This window comes from Megalobrama amblycephala, linkage group LG9 (genome assembly GCF_018812025.1).
Source record: "Megalobrama amblycephala isolate DHTTF-2021 linkage group LG9, ASM1881202v1, whole genome shotgun sequence".
Classification (NCBI taxonomy): domain Eukaryota; kingdom Metazoa; phylum Chordata; class Actinopteri; order Cypriniformes; family Xenocyprididae; genus Megalobrama; species Megalobrama amblycephala.
The window spans coordinates 36921378-36946765 of NC_063052.1; the positions used below are offsets into that span (position 1 = coordinate 36921378).

The following is a 25388-nucleotide window of genomic DNA, read 5'->3' on the forward strand; positions in this document are numbered from 1 at the left end:
AATAACAAAACCAAGGAGGGACAGATGCATTTTTAGACCAAAGTGTATGAAAAGCCATTCGTAACATCTGAATCACGTAATAGCCTAATTTTTATGCATTTATGTTCACTCTTAATTACAGAAAGTGAGAATGTTTTAAAATATTGAACGTTCTACAATCATGCATACAAAAATTAAAAAGAACAACAACAAAAATAAATATATAAAGCAATAAAAAATACTTCGTAGAGCCCACAAACTTATTCATTGTCTCTTTATTGTCTGTGTACATCCTTACTTTAGTCAACAAAGCCACAAAGTAGGGTTTTATCAGTAAACTTGCATTTATGGATGTGAAATTTGTCAAAAATACAAATAAACTGATCAAAAGCCCGTGATTCTCTGTAGGACAGAAATCAACCCAGCGTCTGTGAGCGGAAGCCAGTATCAGTGAGAGCGCCGCTGTTTCGCGCCCCCTGCCGGACTGGAAGAGCGTCGCGTCTCCTCGCGCTAACTTCGCCGCCGCCATATTAACACAGAGCTGAGAGGTAATACAAACCGCCCTTTCTATTAATACTTTGTGCCATTCTTTAGGAACTTTTAACATGTACATAATCCTTAGATTAATTCAAGGACGATGAGGGAGTTTTGTATTGTGTATTAAGCCTTCTTGTGTCTTTAAAAATGTGTAATGTGTAGATGATGGATCGTTAGCATGGCTGTGGCTAACGTGATGATATGCTAATGATATATAAGATAAACTCGATGATTTGATGGGGTTTAAATTGTTTCACATTTAAATTATGTCACAAATGTGCTTAAGTGTAGATTTATCTGAAAATGAAGGAGCTGAGTGGTTGTGAATGTGTAAAATAAGGACAGGCTGTTAGTTTAGCTCCTAACTGATGCTCTACATCCTGATCTGAATGAGTGTTTGAGCTTCATGTCTGATTTTAGTCCTTATTCTCCTATTTAACCTCTCATTCCATTTTAAATATGTAAAAAACCTTCATTAAGCCTTTAAATATTTAACACCCTGTATTTGAATCCTATATGAAGAGGGTGCAGATGATATTTTGGTGGATAATTTGAGACAGTCAAGGGTAGAAAAACGTTTATTTTAAACCATTTTTAAAGGTGAACTTGCTTGCATGAGTTTAGATGTTTATATTTATAATATGTATATTTATTAAATGATTTTATCAGTATTCACTATCATTCTGGATGGTGGTAAATTGGTTTGATGGTTTAATCCAGGGAGACTGTTCCCAAAGCAAAATTATTAACCCTAGTGGGTCAACTATCTAGGCATCATAGTAGACACATTTGAAGTCCCAACCTACATTTTTTCTTTTTCCAGAAGACGTTTGTATTGTGTATTAAGACGTTTATATTGTGTATATGTCACAATAGTAAAGAAAAGACTATAACTTCCATTTCATGCCAACTTTACGGATCTGAAAATGTCAAGGAAGTTTTAATAATCAATGTGTTTTTCAGCTCTAAAATATTTCATATGCTATAAATTGGTCTTTGTGAGTGCAGCCTGCATAAAATCATGTTTAAAAAAAATCCTATTCATGGAAATAAATTGGATAAAAGGTGCAGACTCCCTGAATGAAGCGCATCTATGATGCCTAATCTGCTATCTAGATAAGCAGCTCACTAGGTTTTTTGAGACGCATCCTGCGTTAAGTCTCATTTTCTATCCACTGCCGTTCATTTTGCTTGGATATGGGTTGATCTTTAGGAAGTTGTGGTGACAAGTGGCTGGAAAATACTGTTATGCATATTTAATTAAGAAAATGTATATTTAATATTGCCAAACAACATTTTAGATCAGACTTATTAGGGGGTGTTTACACAACACCATTTTCAAATGAAAACAGAAAACTTTTCATGTGTTTTTGGCCGTTCATTTACACAACAATGGCGTTTTGGCTGCATAAAAATGCAAACTTTTGAAAACGGGTTTCAAAGTGCAAGTTTTTAAAAACGATACCATTGTTTCCCACAGGATTTTGTGAGACTGTGGTGGGTGGACATCGGTTGCTCTAGGGGGGGTCCGGAGGCAGATTTTGGAGAAAAATGTTGTACATTTTAAATTTAAGTGGATAGATCTGCTGCTTTCTGAGAGCAAAATTAGGTGACTAGATCAATGAAGAAATTTGTTCTCTTGTAAACAGTTTTGTGCTCTATAAGTATTTTATTTATTGTTGATGGTATGGCACATTAGTCACGTACACAACATATAGTATGCTAAATGATAGTTCATAAGTGGTCAAACATGTAGAGTATACATTTAAACCATTAAAAATGTTTATTTTAAATGTATTGTTCAGCTTTTTAATGGGGCAACAAGATATGATATGACGGAACAAAATAGGCTATTAATAATCATTCAGTGTGCAAAACCATGATAATATGTAACGCTAAAAAACAGCAAACAAACCGCTTACGCACATCCCTTATGTGCTTGAAGCAATATGGAGTTACAACTCGCAGTTGAGCTACGCATGGAAATATTCACGGCACAAAGAGAATCCCTGTGTATATCTGCATCTAACAGTTTATTAATCATATGTTTCTTCTCACTTTTAAATTCCAGTTATTGTGTGTGTGACGCCAATTCATAGTCCTTCATAGTGTTGTTTGATCTAACAGACACCCTGTAGTCAGAAACACCAATAAACTCCAGCAAGATAAAGTCATTTTATGCAAATCCACAGCCCTTTATATACATATCAAGTATTATAATGGGAATATATCGTATTGGAGAGTTTTACCATGCTGACTGTCGTTACCGAACACGACACGCTGTTTGAGTGCTGAACAGAGAATGATTGACAGCTGCAGCGGATGGAAGACGAGTTTTCTTGAACTTAAATTTAACGATACATATTCTTCTGTCCCTCACATGAAGCTATGGAATGGCTTCAGATGACCTTGAATATAGTGCATGAAAACTTAATTGGTGCTAGTCTATTTCTTTTGCTCAGTGACTCCCACTTTGCCATATAAAAGAGCGCAATTATAAATCAAATTATTTAAAGGTCCTCTAAGCAATGTCATGCGTTTTTAGGCCAAAACATTTTTTGTCACATACAGCAAATATCTCCTCACTATCCGCTAGCTGCCTGTCCCCTGAACACACTGTAAAAAAAAAAAAACGTGGTCTCTGTAGTTGCCACAAGCTAGTGATGGCGAAATGAAGCTTTGCGAAGCACCGAGGCTTTCCCCTCAAGTGTATCGTAAAAAGGTTCATTACTCGAAGCTTTTCAACACGGTGCACACTAACGACATCTTGTGGTCAAAAGGTGAAAAAACTGCCTTTGCGTCCAGACGACCCAGCTATTTTTGGGCTGTTTCATGTAATAAATCAGTTTGTGCTATGAAAAGCGTATGAAAACAATGTAAATTATTATTATACATGAAAAAAAGTCTTTCACGTGTCGTTTTACTTACACAATTTGAATAAATGAGTCTGAATGAATTTTGGGGAGAAAAATAGGCAAGCTTTGGCATATATTATCAAAATAAATGATTGTCATAGAATGAAGTATGAACTGGGAATAAATACAAACGGAACATGAAAATATTTATTCGTATTATGACATTCTTTTGCTAAAAAGCAAATGACACTTCACATCTGCGCAAGGGTTCACGTTATGTGAATCAGAATACGAAGCAGTCACGTGGTTGTGTGTGAAAACGAAGCTTCGGCCGTCACCGATCACGTGGTCATGGCAAAACGAATCAAGCTCCGATACAGTGCTTCACTGTGAGATGTTTCATTTTTTTGATACAAGCTTCGAAGCCTCGGTATCAAACGTCACATCACTACCACAAGCTCCGAAAACGAATAAAAACAAACAGCCTGGCCCACTTAACATAATAAACATGCTCCAGCCAATAACCTACAAGAATGATTTTAAATGCGCGTTCGTGACTGTTTCAGGAAGCACGGAGGGGAGGGGGAGGAGGAGGAGGAGGAGGGAGGAGGGAGGGTCTAGCTAGCCTCTGTTTTGTTTGACAGCACTTCGAACGTCAACAGGAAGTTACTCCGCCCAGGATCGCTTAGAGCACCTTTAAATATCGCATCAGGCCTAACTTCCATTTAATTTTGAATTAATGTGTGGGAAACGCTGGATACCATTATAATCTCTGTGTATACTACAATAACACAAATATGTTGAAATGGTGACATCATGCACATGCATATTACATGTTCAGTCTATATGCACGTAGTGTTTCTTTACAAAGTGACATCGCCAACTAGTGGCCTGGCTGTAGAATACAGCATTTTTAGTCATTTTCGCAGATCGGTGTGAACGGGGATCATATTGACAACATTGTCATCTGTATGCAAAAAACACAAAGGAACAACTTTTCCTTTTTTAGTATGCTGTTGTTGAAAAAAAAGAAAAAGGAAAAAAAAAAAACAGACCCTTTTATTCTAGTGTAAAAAACTACTAGACGGGGGTTGGGCGATATGGCAAAAAAAAAAATTTGAATCAAGATTTTTTTTTCAGGCAGGATCACGATTCTTCATGTTGGTTTTTAAGTCTATTTTGCACGTTTCTGAGCGATACGGCCAAACTAATGTCCCAATTTTAAAAAATAAAGCCCTACCAGATAATAAAACCTAAAAGAAAAAACAATGACAGACCATTTAGGCCAAAATCTTATTTCACTTAAATTTATTTCATTGTTTTATCTTCGTTATTGAAAATAAGAATGATTAAAACAAGAGTATACGGTATTAATTATTTTTGTGCAGGTATTAATATTTGATATTAAAAGTACTGCCGTTATATCCTGGTCAGGTCTTTGTACATTTTGATCACTGTCTGTGCACTAGTGACTGAGATTGACACAGTTCTGACACATAGATGGAGAATGTTTCCTAATGAATGTTTATGATTGTGTTTTTGACTGCATCATCACTTGGTGTGTTCAACACAAATGTTGCTTTGAGAGGGTTTGTGCGAGTGGCACGGTTTGGCTGCACACAGTTTGTTCATACAAACAAACAAACCCACATCTGTGTAAATCAGATACTGACGTCAGTGGTGATACTTAATGTTGTTTGTTTTGCATTGCCTCACAGGTGTTTGGACTGTCACCCTCTTGTAAACTCAGCTCAAGATTCCCCAAGGCTGCCCACGAGCACAGTTTAAGGTGAGTGCGAGTTAAATGTGACACATTGGGGAGCTAAAATACGTCTGCATATTTGATCTGTAGATTAGATCATGTAATTTCTGCTTTGAGGTACTGTAACGGCTGCTAGTGAATACTGGCTTTGTGAATCATGTGAGATCAGGTTCAGCGCTCTTCTGAGGAGGCAGGAATCTTTGGAATGGTGATCAAACCCAAATCCCATCTGGCAAAACAAAATTATTCATTGTTGCTGATGATACACTCCCATGAGTGTCATTTAACATCATTGTATTTGTGTTCCAGCATAACTGCTTGACTTCTGGAGCATTCATAAATGGGGACGTGCCAAACTACATTCTTTTAAAACTCACCAGTTGGCGAGTTGCCTGAATGACTAGTCGATTAATTGGTTTTAGGGAAACCCTGTATAATTAGGCAGGTTTCAGGTTTGTTTGACCCCGATCTGATGCATTTATTGAGCAGCATTTACATAAGACATGCTCAAAATCAGATGGATAGTGTGTAACATTTTAGCCATCTTTAAAACACAATACTACCTTTAAAAAAAACAGCATGAAACGTGATGCAATGCTAGAGATGTCTGTCTGCATGTTGCATGGTTGTAGTGGTGATTAATCAAAAGACACAACTTTTCTAAGGAACCGATATTTTGGAGATATTTTGGCATCTTGCGTATCTTGTATCTTGTGTCCCTAACATTTAAAGGGCAACTTCACTGATTTACAATCAGCTCTATATTCATACAATGTCTGTAAGATAGATTTGTTAGCATTTTGCAGTGTTTGGGTAACACTTTAAAAGTAATTACATTACTTTTTCAAGTAACTAGGAAAGTAGCAAATTACTTTTAAACAAAATATCAGAGTTACTTTTTGTTTTCCAATTTATTGATACAGCTCTCCTGTCCCCATGTTGAGAGAAATCATAAGTGCAGAGGTGTTGTGTGTGTTGAGTGAACATGATGAATACTTATTTAATCTCACTTTATTGACCAATGTTTTTGCTGTTGACCTTTGATCCAATTCAACCATACTAAGCAAAAATGAATTTAGTTAAACATCACATTTGGGTTTCTTTTTATTATTTCTGAAGTAAGAGATTAGCAGCACCGCTGAAAGGTTACTTTGAGCTGCGCCCTCTACTGTACTGATGTGAATTTGCATTTCCTTCAGCCTGAGGCTTAAAGGGTTAGTTCACCTAAAAATGAAAATAATGTCATTTATTATTCACCCTCATGTCGTTCTACACCTGTAAGACCTTCGTTCATCTTCGGAACACAAATTAAAGGTCCCGTTCTTCGTGATCCCATGTTTCAAACTTTAGTTAGTGTGTAATGTTGTTGTTAGAGTATAAATAAAATCTGTACAATTTTAAAGCTCAAAGTTCAATGCCAAGCGAGATATTTTATTTAACAGAAGTCGCCTACATCGAACGGCCAGTTTGGACTACATCCCTCTACTTCCTTCTTTAATGACGTCACTAAAACAGTTTTTTGACTAACCTCCGCCCACAGGAATACACAAGAGTTGCGTTTGTAGGTTGTGTTTGTCGCCATGTCGTCGAAACGCTGTTATTTTCATCCCGCAGTCCAATCACCGGGTCTGATTCCGGCTCAAATTGATAGGGTAAAATTAAAGACATGTTTACAATAACACTGAGCGCGTGCATCTCCACGTTATGGTGAGAGGCGTGACCTTTCCGGGCAAGGAGCGCTAAGCTGCTGTCGAATCACAACACAGGAACCGCTGGCACAATCAGAACTCGTTACGTATTTCTGAAGGAGGGACTTCATAGAACAAGGAAGTCATCAGCCCGTTTTTATGACAGTGGAAACAGCGGTATACAGATAAGTAAATTATGTGAAAAATACTGTGTTTTTTTTTACACGCGAAACATGAACACATGTTATATTGCACACTATAAACACAATCAAAGCTTCAAAAAACCACGAAAAACAGGACCTTTAAGATATTTTTGATTAAATCCGATGGCTCAGTGAGGCCTTCATAGACAGCAATGGTACTTCCTCTCTCAAGATCCATAAAGGTACTAAAAACATATTTAAAGGGATAGTTCACCCAAAAATGAAAATTATCCCATGAGTTACTCGCCCTCAAGCCATCCTAGGTTTATATGACAATCTTCTTTCAGACGAACACAATCCGAGATAATTTAAAAATATCCTTAGTCCTCCAAGGTTTATTATGGTTCTGAATGGTAACCCACATTCTGAAGACACTTTAAAACTTTATAAATTCGAATAACGAGCTTCCTGTGGAGAATGCGCAAATTGATTTGTGGCAAATGAGTAATCCTCTGACGCGATGTATGACGCAGAATGTGGGAGTATCGCAAGTTTAGACGCCTCTCGCGGTTCAAACAAATACAACTGGGCAACAAACTCAAGCTCCTCTTCTCTTATATCGAAATTCTCCGACATTTCTCTTTAAAATTTCTCGTTTTAGACTTCTAATTTGTGACTAGTGTTTTGTTTTGCTCTCTCCTCTTCGCCTCCACATTCGTCATTGCGTTCGGGTTAAAGGTTGCTATTCCGCCCAAATTGACGTGTGCAATATGCGTACGGTCGTCTGCTGGAAGCTTGTATATATGAATTTATAAAGTTTTATATATGGATATATTTTTCTTACAAAAACACTTCCCTTCGCTTCAAAAGGCCTTTATTAACCCCCTGGAGCCATATGGATTACTTTTTTCTTTTTTTTTTTTATATGGATGGATGCATTTTTTCTGTCTTCAGAGTGTGGGTTACGAGAATATTTTTCATGCGTCAAAAAAAACAAAATAACGACTTATCTTAACAATGTCTAGTGATGCCGATTTCAAAACACTGCTCGGAGCTTTATGAATGTTTTGAGTTGAATCAGTGATTCGGATCACGTATCAAACCGCCAAACTGATGAAATCACGTCACTTTGGTGCTCCGAACCACTGATTTCATTTGTAAAGCTCCGAAGCATCATGAAGCAGTGTGTTTTGAAATCAGCCATCACTAGATATTAAGTCAAGGCGTTTGTTTGTTTTTTTTGGCACACAAAATATATTCTCGTTGCTATATAATATTAAGGTAGAACCACCATACTCACATGAACTGATTTAAATATGTTTTTAGTACCTTTATGGATCTTGAGTGAGGAAGTAAAATTGCAGGCCTCACCGAGCCATCGGATTTAATCAAAAATATCTGAACCAACCCTTTAAGCCTGGAACACACCAAGCCGATGGTCGGGCAGTTTGTTCCTCAGCCAACTAAGTTTTCTCTGTGTTCCGCACCATCGGCTGAAGTTGGTCCTCGTCTGCTTTTTTTCGTCGTCGTAGCTCGTCGGTCAGTCGGTCCATCTGATCATCCTGATTGGCTGTTCAGCTACTGCCACCTGCTGATACGGAAAGGCATTTCTTCTTATGCAGGCGGCGAACGGATGTGCTACTTGGCCGTCGGGTGTCGAGCGTCAGTTTGTTGTGGCTGGGCAACTTTGGACCCAGACGCTGCCGACGTGAGCCAACCCTGCAAGTCTGCTTTCGTCGCCGCTAGTTGGTAGTCGGCGTTGGCTTGGTGTGTTCTGGGCTTTATTGATGTGAAGGGCCTTTACATTTGCCAAAACCTTTTTTTTTTATTAAAAAGCAAACAAGCAAGCCCAGCTGAGAAAAAGTAATGCAACACATTACTTTCCATAAAAAGTAACAATGTAATACAATTAGTTACTTTTTTAGGGAGTAACACAATATTGTAACGCATTACTTTTTTGAAAGTAACTTTCCCCGACACTGTTCATGAGGACATCTGGGTGCAGGTTAACAGAGAGAAAGAGTACACATTGTTTATTTACATATGTTTCTGACATTTGAACAATACAAAGCTGGTTGAAAATCAGTGAAGTTATCCTTTTAATGATTATATGAGCAGGCCAAAGATGTTTGATTTTTCACTCCCAATGGATTTTAAGCAAATTCTGTTCTAAATCGTGTGCAGTATGACTTCACAATGGAGTTAGGGGTGGAATAAGGATGATTTGGTTTCCCTTTCAACTAGTTAAATGAAATTACAGTAGAACAGACATGAGTGAAATCTAATCACACTAGGGTTCTGCAGGCCAGTTTTCTTTACAGCACTGATTCCATGGTTTATTAAACAGGAAATTCCTGTTTTAAAATATGATGAGACATACAAAGCTCTTGTAAAACTGATTTCTATTTTAATGTGGCAAAGCTGCTGCGTTTTCATTGTGAAGAGCCTACAGGGAAGTTAAGAATGTATGTTGTTAACTTGTTAACAAATGAGAGCTTATTGTAAAGTGTCACCTGCAACTCTAATTAATCAGATTAGAATAGAAAGCCGACGAGAAAATGGAATTGTGTCCTTAAGCCATCTTGTGTGTTTTTTTTTTATATAAATGTGCATGTGTTTTCAACCCTGAAAGAATGTGCTGACACCTTTTGGACTGCGGTGGTCGAGTCTTCTTCGGTCTGCTTGCATCTAGATTAAAACTTTCCTCTTGGGCAGAGTTTCAGAACCTTAATCCAATTTATCAAGACAGTCAGGGGTCCGTGTCGTGGGCGGGAGCCTGTAAAGCCAAACATCACAGTTGTAGACTTTTCTTTCCTTTTGTTTGTCCATGTGCAAATGAGGCCACATATTTCAGGCCCTGAGCATTACATTGCAGTCAATGTTATCGATGTGCGTCGGCCTGATTGTTCTGTCCTTGTATTGATTGTTTTGTGTGTGTGTGTGTGTGTGTGTGTGTGTGTGTGTGTGTGTGTGTGTGTGTGTGCGTGTGCGTGTGCGTGCATGTGCGTGTGTTCAGCCCTGACAGGCGCAGCCACACACACAGATCATGTCCGGCCCTGTCACGAGTCGATCCCGCGTTTATCCAGACGTCAACACACAGAGACCGCGGGAATACTGGGACTATGAATCTCACGTCGTAGAGTGGGGGTGAGTGCTGAGACAGATTTTGTTCAGCGTGTGATGACAGTGCGTGATTTTGATGTGAGAATGAATGGCTTGATATTAGCTGGTTTTGTGAAATGATGCAAGGTCTGTATTTATGCAGTCACAAGACTTCTGGATGGTCAAAGATCACAAAAATTAAGGAAATTACAGGATTATCATGGTCATGGAAAAATGTATTAATGTTTTAATAGTGTCTTCCAAGCCTGGAAAAGTCAGGAAAATTTCTATAATAAATATACAATGCCGTTCAGAAGTTTGGGGGAAGTAAAATGCTGTTATTTTGAACTTTCTATTCATCAAAGAATGCTGAAAAGAATATATAAAGTTTCCACAAAATTATGAAGCAGCACAACTGTTTTCAACAATGATAATAATCAGAAATTACTAGCAAATCAGCATATTAGAATGATTTCTGAATTATCATATAACAGTGAAGACTGCAGTAATGATGCTGAAAATTCAGCTTTGATCACAGGAATAAATTACATTTTAAAATATATTCACATAGAAAATGGCAATAATCTTTCACAATATCACTGTATAATATCACAATATCACTATCTTTACTGTATTTTTGATCAAATAAATGCAGCCTTGGTGAGCAGAAGAGACAAAAAAAATGTAAAAAGGTAAAGCTTTTTCACAATCCATAGCGATTGTCTGATTTGTGAGTGAACTGTTCTTTTGAATGGGCTTTTTTGTGAATAAATCAGTGTTACAGGTTCACAAATTGCTCTGAATGATTCATTAACAAACTCTGAAAGGGGTAGGGTTGTGCCAGAACAGTCATATATTGAGAGAGAGATATATATATATATATATATATATATATATATATATATATATATATATCACAAGATGTGCTTTTTCTCTCGCAAAGATGCTGATTCTCAATTGTGTGTTTAGGGCAGATTTAATCTCAATTAAATGCAACTGAATTGAACCGAACAGTCTTGAGGGCATTATTGTTCAGAAACACTATGGTAATTGCAAGCTTAATGGTGTTTGATTCATTAGTTCGAACACTTTGCATGTTTAATGATCAAATATTAAGTATCTTGTTAGTTTTCATTCATTTGTCAGAGTTTGCAGAGGATTGTGTGAAGTATATCTCTGTAGGGATACAGCGCTGACGTCTTTATTCGTCTGGATCGGCATTTCATTTGCACTTGTAATAACAGCTGTCGGTCTTGTCAACAGGAATCAAGATGACTACCAGCTGGTGCGGAAACTCGGCAGAGGAAAATACAGCGAAGTGTTTGAAGCCATCAACATCACAAACAACGAGAAAGTAGTCGTCAAAATACTCAAGGTGAAGAGCGATGTTGTCCCAGCCAGCTTTAAAGGCGTTCTGGCGAGCAATCCGTGAAGTTGGGTTCAGGTTGGGAAGACCCTTAGACTTCACGTGCTATCCAGGTTCTCATTTTCCGAGTCGTTGACGAGAACGTATGCTGAGATAAGCTTGTTTACGTTATGGAAGGCAGTGGATGGTATCGAAACCAGAAGCTGCTGGCCAGCGTTCAGATGAATGGGCGCCTGTCGAATTCCTTCCTCGCCCCCTCCTCCTCTAAACCAGAGAGAGCTCTAGATTCTAGCGATAACACCCGACGAGCTGAGAGCTTCTTTTCAAGCTAAGTGATAAATAGTTTTGAAGATTAGCGCCGTTGTCCCGTAATGTAGCCAGTCGTGTATAATGAACTTCCCCTACCTGGAGACACGAAGGATGAAGCTGCACAGATTGAGTCTAGACGGAGTTAGATCAGATGTCGTTGCGTCAAACTTGTCTGTACTTCAATACAAGATGAAATTGAAATTGAGCTTATTTACTTTCTTAATAAAATACTTTACTTTGGAGCTCTGATTCATGGTACTTGTGGCGATACGAGTCCAGCTTGTTCCATTCCTCCTCAAAACCCATTATCAAAATGAAATAACCTTCTCCAACGCTGTTTCCTGATGTAACCAGTGCCATGTTTGTGAAAAAACAAAACATTAACCAATAATCCAATCATGTCAGTTCACCTTTATTTATATACCACTTTATACACTACAGACCGTTTCAAAGCAGCTCTACTAGGGCTTGGCATTGACACAAATTTCACGATTTGATTCGTTTTCGAGTCACAAGCTTGTGATTCGGTTCAATTCCGATTTTGACTCATTTTGATTTGATATTGATTCATTTGGATATATCACGTACAGTATATGTCAGTTATTCTCAAGGAAAATCCTGTTAAAATTAACAAATGATTTCTATACAAATATTTAAATTGCACATCAGGCAGTTTTTATAATAACTTTTTAATTACATAATTGTTTCTTCTCTAATTCATTTTTTTAAATATAAACATTTAAATGATGGCTGTCATAACTTGTTTTAATGATACATTTATTCAAACATATATGAATATATTGAGGAACCGGTCAAGTAAAAATATATAAGGAATATTTAATATAGTGCATATATTTATCAAAATGTGTTAATTTTTCAAAATGAGAATCGATTTAAAATCGGCCCTAATCAGCCCTAAGCTTCACAATAATAAACAGGAAAATGCTAATTTCTTCAAATATGAGACAAATTCAAGTTCTGCTGTAAAGTAGCTCTAAAAAAAAGGTGTTATTATTCAGCTCTATTCTCTTTATCTCTGAAATTTCACATTATGGAAGTTAAATGTGTTGCAAATGCAGTTTTATGTTGTCCTTAATGGTTTTGTGTTGCTCGTTTTGTTTTTCTTTCCATATGCAGCCAGTAAAGAAGAAGAAAATCAAGCGGGAAATCAAAATTTTGGAGAATTTGAGAGGCGGCCCCAACATCATCACACTTCTAGACATTGTCAAGGATCCAGTGGTTGGTTGGATTTCTTGAAGATGATGTTTGATATAAAAATGCTCTGTATTGTTGAGAATGCAGCATGTGAAATCAAGCTTGTGTTTCAGATGTGTCTTTAACTGAAGTCTCTTGTGTTTTTCCCTGAAGTCTCGAACCCCAGCTCTGGTTTTTGAACATGTGAACAACACAGACTTCAAGGTAAATCATTTCTGCTACCTGCTAAATCAATTCTGCCACCTCAACAAAATGTAAGACAAAAAAATCAGTTCGTTTAAACTCAACCATCCGCTTGTTCTGTCGTGCAGCAATTGTATCAAACGCTATCAGACTACGACATTCGGTTCTACATGTACGAGATCCTAAAGGTAAGTTCCTTCAGATATCATCTTAAAGCTGTTGACAGAAACTCCAGAGTATCTCAAGTCTGTGACCTCTTGTACCTAAATATTAGTTTTGTTTATGCCCTTTTTATCGTACCTGTATTTTTCCAATCTGTTTCAAACTCTCCCCATCTTGAACCAATGTAGTTGTCATGTTGAACCCCATTGGGCCACTTTCCGCATTTGTTTGATGCCACTAGTTGTGCAGCTCTCACACACTCTGAGTCAGGTGCGATTCTAGGATTTCAATATTAGGGGGGGCTCAGCCCTCAATGAGGGTATGACTTAAAAAAAAATAATTTAATATATCATTTGTATATTAGGGTAGGCATGAACAATACAGTAGGTTCTACACTATCCATCAAGCTAATCCTTGAATATTGAATTAATTTCTAATCATTTTGAATAACAAGCTAAGATTCATTAATATTCAATAAACTTATATTACTGTAATTGTCTAGATTGTGGGTAAAATATTTATGAAGTATTTATTCAGGTATTTTTTTCAACACATGTAATGTTTGTGCAGTAAAATTAAATTTAAAGGGTTAGTTCACCCAAAAATGAAAATGATGTCATTAATTACTCACCCTCGTGTTTTTCCAAACACGTAAGACTTTCATTCATCTTCGGAAGACAAATTAAGATACTGTTGATGAAATCCGATGGCTCAGGGTGGCCTCCATTGCCAGCAAGATAATTAACACTTTCAGATGCCCAGAACGGTACTAAAAACATATTTAAATCAGTTCATGTGAGTACAGTGGTTCAACCTTAATATAGTGCACAGCATAAATGAGTACACCGCCTCTGAACAAATACAAAAGATGTATTTTCTTTATGATCACTAATACAATTCATGGAAAGATGGCAAAACTAAAATGTATTAAACATATACATAATAACAACTGAGAAATATATGTCATTAATAGCCATAAAATAAGCAAATTAGCCAATTTTGTTTAAATTAAGGATTACAGAAATGAGTACACCCTAGATTTAATTCAACAAATGTATGATATTCTAGTACTTAGTATGCCCTCCATAATTTTGAATATACTGCTCTGACCCTTCTTGGCAGTGGGAGTGTACAAGCTCATGACAAATTGTCACATCTGTCCTGCTTAAAGGTCCCGTTTTTCATGGTTTTTTGAAGCTTTGATTGTGTTTATAGTGTGCAATATAACATGTGTTCATGTTTCGCGTGTAAAAAAACACAGTATTTTTCACATAATTTACTTATCTGTATACCGCTGTTTCCACTGTCATAAAAACGGGCTGATGACTTCCTTGTTCTATGAAGTCCCTCCTTCAGAAATACGTAACGAGTTCTGATTGTGCCAGCGGTTCCTGTGTTGTGATTCGACAGCAGTTTAGCGCATCTTGCCCGGAAAGGTCACGCCTCTCACCATAACGTGGAGATGCACGCGCTCAGTGTTATTGTAAACATGTCTTTAATTTTACCCTATCAATTTGAGCCGGAATCAGACCTGTTATGAAAATAACAGCGTTTCGACGACATGGCGACAAACACACTCTACAAACGCAACTCTTGTGTATTCCTGTGGGCGGAGGTTAGTCAAAAAACTGTTTTAGTGACGTCATTAAAGAAGGAAGTAGAGGGATGTAGTCCAAACTGGCCGTTCGATGTAGGCGACTTCTGTTAAATAAAATATCTCGCTTGGCATTGAACTTTGAGCTTTAAAATTTTACAGATTTTATTTATACTCTAACAACAACATTACACACTAACTAAAGTTTGAAACATGGGATCACGAAGAACAGGACCTTTAACTCCTGGATGATGAGCTCTTTAAATGCCCTGATCTTTAATGGGGAGTGTTGTTCAACTCGTCTCTACAGAATCCCCCACAGGCGCTCGAGTGTTAAGATAGAGTGCAATACATGTCCACAGAAGGTGTTTCACCTTGGGAGAATGCATATCCTCATTGTCATGTTGAAAAAATGCCTAACAATGCAGGGAATGGGTAAGGGTAACAAGTTTGTTTCAAGTTTGTGTATTAAATTACACAGTGGTGTGGGAATTCATGACAGCATTGATAAAGCACAACTCCCTCACACCTTCAGCACTCATTCATCCCTATATAAGAGCTTTACCACCACTGAACTTTACTGTGGGAACCAGGCACTTCTCACTGTACTCCTCCTCTAGCAACACCAGAACATTTTGGATGCTGTTAGATCCAAAATGATTGATTCGGTCTCATGAGACCTTTTAATTTTCAAGAAGTGACTTCTCTTTAAATGTTTTGGTTCAACATACTTGCCTGTTGATCAAACATTGCCTTAATCTTACACCAGAAAAATTTTATTTAGTTTTATTTAGTAACTTTTAGGAGGGTGTACTCATTTTTGCTACACAACATTTTATCACCTCGATAAGAAAATCTTATTTTCCTGAATACTTTTGACATTCTTTGGTAATTGATTAAGCAGAATTGCTGGAAAATTATATCTCTAAAGAATCCTAACAGCTAAGCTGTATTATTACTGTATTATAAAGCGACAAATACTTTTTGTGCACCTAAAAAACAAAATAATGACTTTTCAACAATATCTAGTGATGGCCAATTTCAAAACACTGCTTCATGAAGCTTCAAAGCTTTACAGATCATAAGTGTTTCAAAATTTCAATAGTTCATGTGACTTTGGCAGTTTGATATGCAATTCGAAACAAAAGATTTGTAAAGCTTCAAAGCTTGAAGCAGTGTTTTGAAATCAGCCATCACTAGATATTGTTGAAATTGTTATTTATTTATTTATTTATCTTTTTTGGTGCACAAAAAGTATTCTCGTCACTTCATAACATTAAGGTTGAATCACTGTAGTCACACGTACTGTTTTAAATATGTTTTTTGTAGCTTTCTGGCATCTGAAAGTGTTAATTATCTTGCTGTCAATAGAGGCCTCACTGAGCCATCGGATTTTATCAGAAATATCTTAATTTGTGTTCCGAAGATGAACAAAGGTCTTACGGGTGTAGAACGACATGAGGGTGAGTAATAAATGTAATTTTTGGGTGAACTAACCCTTTAAATATGATATAATTCATCATTTTTATTCATGGAGATAACATGGAAAATGTGCCATGCTTCAGTGGAGGATTTCTGTCACCTGGTGGAAAACAAACACTTATGAAAATGACATATTACCATTATAACCAGTAGATGGCAGCAGAGGACCACTCATTAGCTCATTTGCCATTTCCACTCCCTTTTGTAGTTATTTTCACGTTTTGCTTTTGGATTTATTATAAAATTAATATTATAACAAATTTTAGTATTTTTATTGCATTGAAATATGAAGTATAGCAAGAGTAGGAAAATTCACAAAGTCGCTATTTAGATGAAAGGAATTTCATAATATAATAAAATAAATAAATGAGCCCAGATTTTGCAGTGTATGGGAAACCGTCTTGAATTGCTCTCGCATCATATTATGTAAACTGCATTTATGACTAAGAATTACACAGATGTAGATATCATAACAATCTATCAATAAATGCACACACATTGTCCTCTGCTTTTGACACTGGTGCTGTGTTGCTACGGATTGAAGAACACACATAAAATATGGGGATGAGCCAAAGCCTGCTGCTGATTTCATTTGAGTTTTAAAAGGGACTCAGGTGTTCACAAATTAGTGTACCTATTACAGAGTTAATGGGGGTCTGGGTGGAAATTTTGGGGGGCTAAAGCCCTCCTAAAATGGGCCTATTGATGCCCCTGCTCAAAGTGCCACTCAGAAAGATCTAATTGCTGCAATTTTAGTATGTTGTTCATATACATTTGCTGTTAGTCAGTTGTGTGGGAATCCTGGAGTTCAGATGGATGTTTGACTGCTGATGGGTTCAGATGTGTTAATCTGGATCAGGTAAAGCTGCGTCACTGCAGCAGAAAGAGCATCTGTCCACTGACTTAACCTCTGTACCTCTACCACTCATGCTGCATTTCCCTCCCTCTGTTTCACGCTTTGATTCCCAGCCCCTTTTGTATTAGGATCTCATGTTTATGTTATAAAATTGTAAAATATTTCTACTTGAATATATTTTAAAATGTAATTTATTCCTGTGAAGCAAAGATGAATTTTTTTAGCATCATTACTCCAGTCTTCAGTGTCACATGACCCTTCAGAAATCATTCTAATATGCTGATTTACTGCTCGAGAATAATTTCTGATTATCAATATTGAAAACAGTTGTGCTGCTGCTTCAGATTTTTGTGGAAACAGGATTCTTTGAATAGAAAGTTTAAAAGAACAGCATTTATTTGAGATAGAAATCTTGCCAATTTTGATCAATTTACTGCGTCCTTGCCAAGTAAAATATATATGGAATTTTTTTTAGAAAATACATTAAAGACATGCATTGCGATTATTAGTAAATATTCTGATTTTCTGTTGAATTTTACAAGATTAGAATATTCTCTTAATATTCTATAATTTTTTTTAATATTCAACCTTTTTTAATTAATATTTTTTTACATTCAATATATTTTACTATAGTATATTAAAAAAGTGTATAAAAATAAAATGTATGAAATATTTTTAATATACAAATATTTCATCAGCTATAATCTTTTTATTTTTAAATGTTTTAAATGATCCAGTAATAACAAACTATTAAATGATGATTGGTCAAATAATGATATTTTATTGGTCAAAAGGTGTGAGAAGCCTGGTGTTAAAGTCTGGTTCTCTCTGTGTCTCTCTCAGGCTTTGGACTACTGCCACAGTATGGGAATTATGCATCGAGACGTTAAGCCACACAACGTAATGATCGACCATGAACACAGAAAGGTACTGCCCGCTCACGTCATCGCTCACGTCAGCCTTTGTGTTATGCCATCTCACTCCGCACATCTGATTGGCTGAATGTTGACGAGCATGCTTACATGAACCAATCGCAAATCAGAGATCGCAGCAGTAAAAGAGAAGCTTTGTTTGTTGCCGTGACATCAAGCAGATTACTTTGAGCTAGATCAAATTTAAAAAGTACAGTTTGCATCAACAGTGACGCTCCTATGACATGCTTGAGTGAATCACAAATTGTGATTTATGAGTCACTAATTATTCCCTTGTTGATTGAGTTCACATTTGATTCTTGTCTGATGGTGTGTTTTATTGTTCAGCTGCGTCTGATAGACTGGGGCTTAGCCGAGTTTTATCACCCCAGTCAGGAGTACAACGTCAGGGTGGCGTCTCGATATTTCAAAGGACCTGAACTGCTTGTGGACTATCAGGTGAGACAAGAAACAAACAAGACTTTTAGGCAAGTGCTTGGTTTGTTGTATGAGACACAAATCTTGCATCAAAAGCATCTGTTCAAGCTTCTCTTGAATAAACATGCACATGCAGAAACAGTTTAAGTCATTTGGCTAGTTTGTTTAGTTTTGCTGCTTTTTGAAGCTCATGTTGGTTTCGTCCCACAGATGTATGACTACAGTTTAGACATGTGGAGCTTAGGCTGCATGTTGGCGAGTATGATCTTCCGGAAAGAGCCTTTTTTCCATGGACACGACAACTATGATCAGGTGAGACCTGCTGCTTTTAGGTCTTTTGAAATATTCACTGTTGTCTTGCAACTTTATAGTGACCGTTTTTGTGGCGTAATCACAATTCATATACTACATCTTTTCAGAATTATCCGAATTAATTTGCCTCAAACAGTGTTGGGTGTAATTAATTACAAAGTAATCTAATTACTGTAATCTAATTTTTCCTTAAAGTAAGGGATTACTCTTCATTTTTCTGTGATGTAATTAGTGTTACTTCTGATGTAATTGAATTAGATACTGTAGAGACTATAGAACAATTCTATATAAAACAATAGTGGATTTAACATAAATATTTAATGTTAAAATGTTAATGTTTTTAATATAATCTTCTCCCTTTACACACTTTGGTCAGTTTAAGATTAATTTATGTAATTGTATATTGTTTATTTAAAAGAATCAAAAGTGCAGTATTGTGTCTTTCCTTGTACTGTTCAACAGGTCGAGGTTGATATGGGATTTAGAAAGTCATTAAGTAATCCAATACAATACTTTTTAAAGAGAGTAATTGGTATAGTAATCTAATTACACTGTTGAAGATGTAATTAGTAGCTAGTTATTACTTTTTTAGAGTAACTTACTCAACACTGGCCTCAAATCATAGCATGTTAAGAGAGTGTTCTTGGATGGTGGAATATTTTTTTAAATATGCATGTTTGATTATTTTATGCTCTAATATTTCCCACAATCTCTTGTGTTAGCAAAAAGATTTGTGACTGCTTTCTGATGTTATCAAGATGATGTTGTAGTTTGTCCCAGTGTCTTCAAAAATTAAAGTGCAGTACATACTTCGCATACTCATAACTACATGAATTATAATATAAAATATATTATTATAATATATGATTATATAGTAATAAATTTATAATTATAATGACAATTTTTAGGCCAAAACCACTTCCGGTTCCATCGTCCTGAAGTCAATGGGTTTTTTTTGAATGGATTTTTGGTTAAATGCCTAAAATAACGTTTCTGGTTAAGACAAACTCAAGATATTTTCGGAACATTTAAGGGTCAGTTCACCCAAAAAATGAAAATTATGTCATTAATGACTCACCCTCATGTCGTTTCAAACCTGTAAAACTTTCGTTCGTCTTTGGAACACAAATGAAGATCTTTTTGATTTCTGTCCCTCCATAGACAGCTACACAGCTGACACTTTGACACTTCAAAAACTTCAGAAAGAGATCGTACATATGAATTGAGCAGTTTAGTCCAAATTTTCTGAAGAGACTCAATCACTTTATATGATGAACAGATTGAATTTAGGCTTTTATTCACATATAAACATTCATCAACTCACATCAGTTGTGGTAAAAAGATGATCAAGCATGTTTGCTTGATGTGCGAGAACCAATGAGGTTCATTCTTGTGTTACACATCATGTTTGAGCTTCCGCAAGAACCAATGAGGTTCATTCTCGTGTTACACATCATGTTTGAGCTTCCGCAAGAACCAATGAGGTTCATTCTCGTGTTACGCAGAACCTTTGAGCTTCCTCAAGAACCAATGAGGTTCATTCTTGTGTTACACATCATGTTTGAGCTTCCGCAAGAACCAATGAGGTTCATTCTTGTGTTACACATCATGTTTGAGCTTCCGCAAGAACCAATGAGGTTCATTCTCGTGTTACGCAGAACCTTTGAGCTTCCTCAAGAACCAATGAGGTTCATTCTCGTGTTACGCAGAACCTTTGAGCTTCCTCAAGAACCAATGAGGTTCATTCTCGTGGTACGCATCACGTTTGAGCTTCCGCAAGAACCAGTGAGGTTCATTCTCGTGTTACGCATCACGTTTGAGCTTCCGCAAGAACCAACGAGGTTCATTCTCATGTTACGTTTGTTACTTCTGCTAGTGGTTTGTTTTCCTGTATCATTCAGGTTGGTTTGAGCTTCTGTTTGTTCGCTGATCAATGTTTATATGTGAATAAAAGCCTAAATTCATCATATAAAGAGATTGAGTCTCTTCAGAAAATCTGGACTAAACCGATGGATTCATATGGATTAGTTTTACGATCTCTATGAACTTTTTGAAGCGTCAAAATGGTAGTTGCGTAGCTGTCAATGGAGGGACAGAAACCCTCAGATTTCATCAAAAAGACCTTAATTTGTGTTCCGAAGATTAACAAAGGTCCTTATGGGTGTGGAACGACATGAGGATGAGTAATAAATGACAGAATTTTCATTTTTGGGTGAACTAACCCTTTAAATCTCATCTACTCAGTAGTCCACTGTCACAGCCTTGTTGTGTTTACAATCACACACTTGCAAACTATTATAACTTAAACTTGAGGAGAAAATGTGTTTTAAATAAAGACTGAAGGAGCTTAATGGTGACACGGACATTGTGCGACCGTGGTGTAGTTGTGTAGTTTAGTTGTATTTAGGCTTCAAAATTCATAAAAGTTGTCTAAATTTGTGAAGGTTATCATGATGAACGAAACATGCACGAATCATAAAGTTTTGTTGATCACAGAGCTTATTTTCAGCAAAAATACAAAAGCCAATGTAAAAATCCTGTTGGGTTTTTGTGGAGGGAACCAGGGTGATGCTGACTTCAGGATGGCCTAAAAAATACGTCAGCTGGTTTGATCTGTTAGATGTGTGGTGTCTGCTGCCCTCTGCTGTTTTTGACCAGTACTGTGTCTTTGTCCAGCTTGTACGGATTGCCAAAGTCCTGGGCACAGAGGACCTCTACGACTACATCGACAAATACAACATTGAGCTCGACCCACGGTTCAATGACATTTTGGGAAGGTACGTTGGGATGTGTGGTTTGTTGATGCATGTAATACTTTGACCTCACTTTAAGAATTTTACTAAAACTCTCTCTTTATCCAGACATTCCCGGAAAAGGTGGGAACGGTTTGTCCACAGCGAGAACCAGCATCTGGTCAGTACCGAAGCTCTGGACTTCCTGGACAAACTGTTGCGTTACGACCACCAAGCTCGCCTCACCGCCCGCGAGGCCATGGAGCACCCTTATTTCTGTGAGTGTCTGCTCTCTCTGGCATTTCATCCGCATAAACCTTAATTGCTACGAAGATCACCTGCTATGCTCCTCATGCCAGAGTCCAGTATCTCAAACGCATTAAACAGGCAAGGAAGCTGGCATGACGTTAAAACATCCAACCAACCTATATCCCAATCCGATTCAAAAATACCTTGCACACCTGCATACATTAATGCACATGTATACAGAAATGTGCATCAGATTGCAAGTTGGCTTTTGAAATATTATGTCAGTATTGTGATAAAATGTGTCATGTGGAAACAGGATTTGCTCGCTCATTTGAAATGAAAGGTTTATGATCTGAATATGAATGATTCATATCACTGTGCACGTCTCATGTCAGATCCCATTGTGAAGGACCAGGCGAGGATGGGCTCCACTTCAGGACTGTCCACTGGCTCCACTCCAGTCAGCACGTCCAGTATGATCACAGGTCAGTCATGCGACTCCCTCCTAGAATCATGCTTGAATTGAGAATTACAAACTATAATTAAAGGGATACTCCACCGTTTTTTCATATTAAACTATGTTATTCCCTTAACTAAGACGAGTTGATACATACCTCTCTCGTCTCAGTGCGTGCACTAAATCGCTCTGTCTTGCGGCGAAACTTTGTTAGCACTTAGCTTAGCCCAGTTCATTCAATAGGGGCCAAGCAGAGAAGCTACCAAACACCTCCACGTTTTCCCTATTTAAATACAGTTACTCGAGTAGTGTAACTCGACCTAACGTTGCGCTTTTCTAAGCGTGTAAAATGGATAACTATATTGTATGGCGGAATACCATAGCAAGTGCTCGGGAGCACTTTGACTTGGCGCAGTAATATCTTCACTCGTGAAAAGTCCTCTCACCGGCCCCCGCTCCCTCTCCTCCTCCCTCTCATTTCCGTCAATAGAACCAACGTGACCTGCACCAGTAGTAATAGTTTGAGCAGAGTTGACGAAGTATCAGGTTGTAGGAAGATAGTTTGTGGACAATCATGGTTATAACGTGCATCGTAAAGGGTTGTGATAACAAGGAGAAGGTATATAGTGGCGTCATGTTTCACAGAATTCCAACTCACCACATACAGCGGAGAGCTTGGTTAGCTGCTTTGAACAAGAATCCAAAAACACCGTTGCTGTTCGCAACAGTCACACTTGCACCACCAATTGCTGTTTGCCCGTGTTCTTTCGCCGGCTCCGGTCTGTTCTGGTTCGTATCTTTTTTCCCTCTCGCGGTCCATAAGAGCTAATTCCTCCTCCGTGTACTCGGGTTCAAACAGATATGGCTCTGGGTCCGCTACAAACAAGTCATAATCATCTACAAAGTCCGCCATTGCAAATGATATCTTGCAGTTTGCTAATAGCACAGGTGGTAAAAGTCACGTTGGTTCTACTGACGGAAATGAGAGGGAGGAGGAGAGGGAGCGGGGGCCGGTGAGAGGACTTTTCATGAGTGAAGATATTACTGCGCCAAATCAAAGAGCATCAAACTCCTGAGCACTTGCTATGGTATTCCGCCATACAATATAGTTATCCATTTTACACGCTTAGAAAAGCGCAACGTTAGGTCGAGTTACACTACTCGAGTAACTGTATTTAAATAGGGAAAACGTGGAGGTGTTTGGTAGCTTCTCTGCTTGGCCCCTATTGAATGAACTGGGCTAAGCTAAGTGCTAACAAAGTTTCGCCGCAAGACAGAGCGATTTAGTGCACGCACTGAGACGAGAGAGGTATGTATCAACTCGTCTTAGTTAAGGGAATAACATAGTTTAATATGAAAAAACGGTGGAGTATCCCTTTAAGATTACAAAATCAAAAGTATTTTTCTGTGACTCAGACATGTTTTCATGGTTATTAAAAGGCATTGATCTGCAGGTCTTCAGGCAAACAAGCTTCTTTCTTGTGTTTGTGTATGGTGTCAGCTGATCCTTGACACATTGCGAGTGTGTTTGCTTCTAAATGCTGATTGTGTTTGTTTCCCTGTAGGAGGCGTCACATCCATGTCCTCATCCCAGCCGATGGCCAACATCGCAGGTTCTCCTGTCATCTCGTCTCCCAGTGCTCTTGCCACACAGGTTGCTGCAGCCGCCGGCGCCCAGCCCTGAACACACTCTCACGCTCCCTCTGCCCTGGGCCACGTTTTTATGTTGAGTGTAAACAAACAAAAGAGAGACTAAACTAGGTTTCTTTTTTTTTCTTGTTTTTTTTTTTTTTCTTTTTTTTCCATACAATAATTATATATTGGAGCTCGGACACACAGCAGACAGTTATGTTGTGTCAGTGTCCGGCAGTCTTTCCTGATGGTGTCTATATAGAAGCCACTACAGTGTAGAAATTCAGAAAAATGGATAATAAAATTTATTTTATATGTCCCTACATTGGCTTCCATTTGTTATTTGAACAGCATGTGCATTTGCTGATAAGATTACAGTTAAGATACTAGTTTGGAGAGTTTAAGATTTGAGAAAGTGTGTGTGTGTGTGTGTGCGCACATATATCACCAGTTATTTTCACTGTTCTACTGACTATTTCTCTTTGCTATTATGTGCACTTTAGCTTGATCCTTCAAATGATGAGATGGGAGTTTAATATGTAAATCAGGTTACAAAAGAGACTTTTGTGGAAGAAGTCTGGTTCACTTGATTTACAGCTCTTATGGTGCTGACAAAGACATTTCTGAAGTACTATAACATTGAATAACATGGTACATGAACATAAACAGTTCATGGATAACCACTGCCGTGACAAATGCAACACACGTAGAGTCTTGGCCTATGTGCTAGAGGAGCTCTACCTAACATCATAAATACAGAAAGAGTAAAATCTCCTTCACACATGTGGACTGCATTTTGCTGTTATGACATTACAACAAGAACATGGGTCTCAAAAGCTCAATGGGCCAAAAATGAAGAAAACAATTGAGGAATAGTACTGGAGAACTGAAGGATTGAAGGAATTCCTGAATGAAACGCTTAATGCAGACATACAGCTGTTTGACAATGACTGTAAAGAACCTCAGAAATCATTGCTACAAAGAATTTGGTCCTCTGTCCTAAATCGTTGCATCTAGGCCCTAAATGGAATACGGCACCCTTAATATTCGTTTTCACTTTAATATTCAAAGATTTAATATTCTTGCAGTACTAAGTGGCATATGCTTAATGAGGTGTACTGAAAAGTAACTAAAAAAAAACAGCAGACAATGCATTTACTGTAAACAAGTTAAACACTTTAATTGGATGAAAAAATATTACATTTTGTTTACCCTAACATCTGTGTTTGATTATAACTATTCAATTGCTTTACAAGCTGAGCAAAACAAATGTGATATGCAACATATAATGTTCAACTTATTTATTTAGTTGACTCCGGTATTATTGACCTCCTTTTACTGCACATTTGGGCAAATACAATGGGTCATCCAGATAAATCTTTCACACTGTACACATGTACAGAGTATGCTTGTTATATACTGCA

At 37.4% G+C, this 25388-nt stretch overlaps 1 protein-coding gene across 2 annotated transcripts; it reads left to right on the top strand.

Annotated features, from left to right (window-relative positions):
- Window positions 1–387: 387 nt before the first annotated feature.
- zgc:86598 (STKc_CK2_alpha domain-containing protein) lies at window positions 388–24287 on the top strand. Of its 2 annotated transcripts, XM_048203643.1 has the most exons (14): window positions 388–527; window positions 5090–5160; window positions 9981–10111; window positions 11330–11441; window positions 12879–12980; window positions 13110–13160; window positions 13268–13327; window positions 18077–18160; window positions 18493–18603; window positions 18793–18894; window positions 21571–21671; window positions 21756–21904; window positions 22271–22360; window positions 23898–24287. In XM_048203643.1, exons 3-14 carry the CDS (start codon window positions 10011–10013, stop codon window positions 24014–24016), a joined length of 1182 nt encoding a protein of 393 aa, XP_048059600.1. In that variant the 5' UTR covers window positions 388–527; window positions 5090–5160; window positions 9981–10010; the 3' UTR covers window positions 24017–24287. The 2 variants fall into 2 exon arrangements, with proteins under 2 accessions (XP_048059600.1, XP_048059601.1); XM_048203644.1 differs by lacking the exon at window positions 13268–13327.
- Window positions 24288–25388: the final 1101 nt, after the last annotated feature.

Excerpts from the sequence above, each read along its gene's own strand:
- zgc:86598 (XM_048203643.1), top strand. The coding sequence starts at position 10,011 with ATGTCCGGCCCTGTCACGAGTCGATCCCGCGTTTATCCAGACGTCAAC. Across the intron at positions 10,112-11,329 it reads TCTCACGTCGTAGAGTGGGG|GAATCAAGATGACTACCAGC; the intron begins GTGAGTGCTGAG and ends TCTTGTCAACAG. Across the intron at positions 13,161-13,267 it reads TGAACAACACAGACTTCAAG|CAATTGTATCAAACGCTATC; the intron begins GTAAATCATTTC and ends TCTGTCGTGCAG.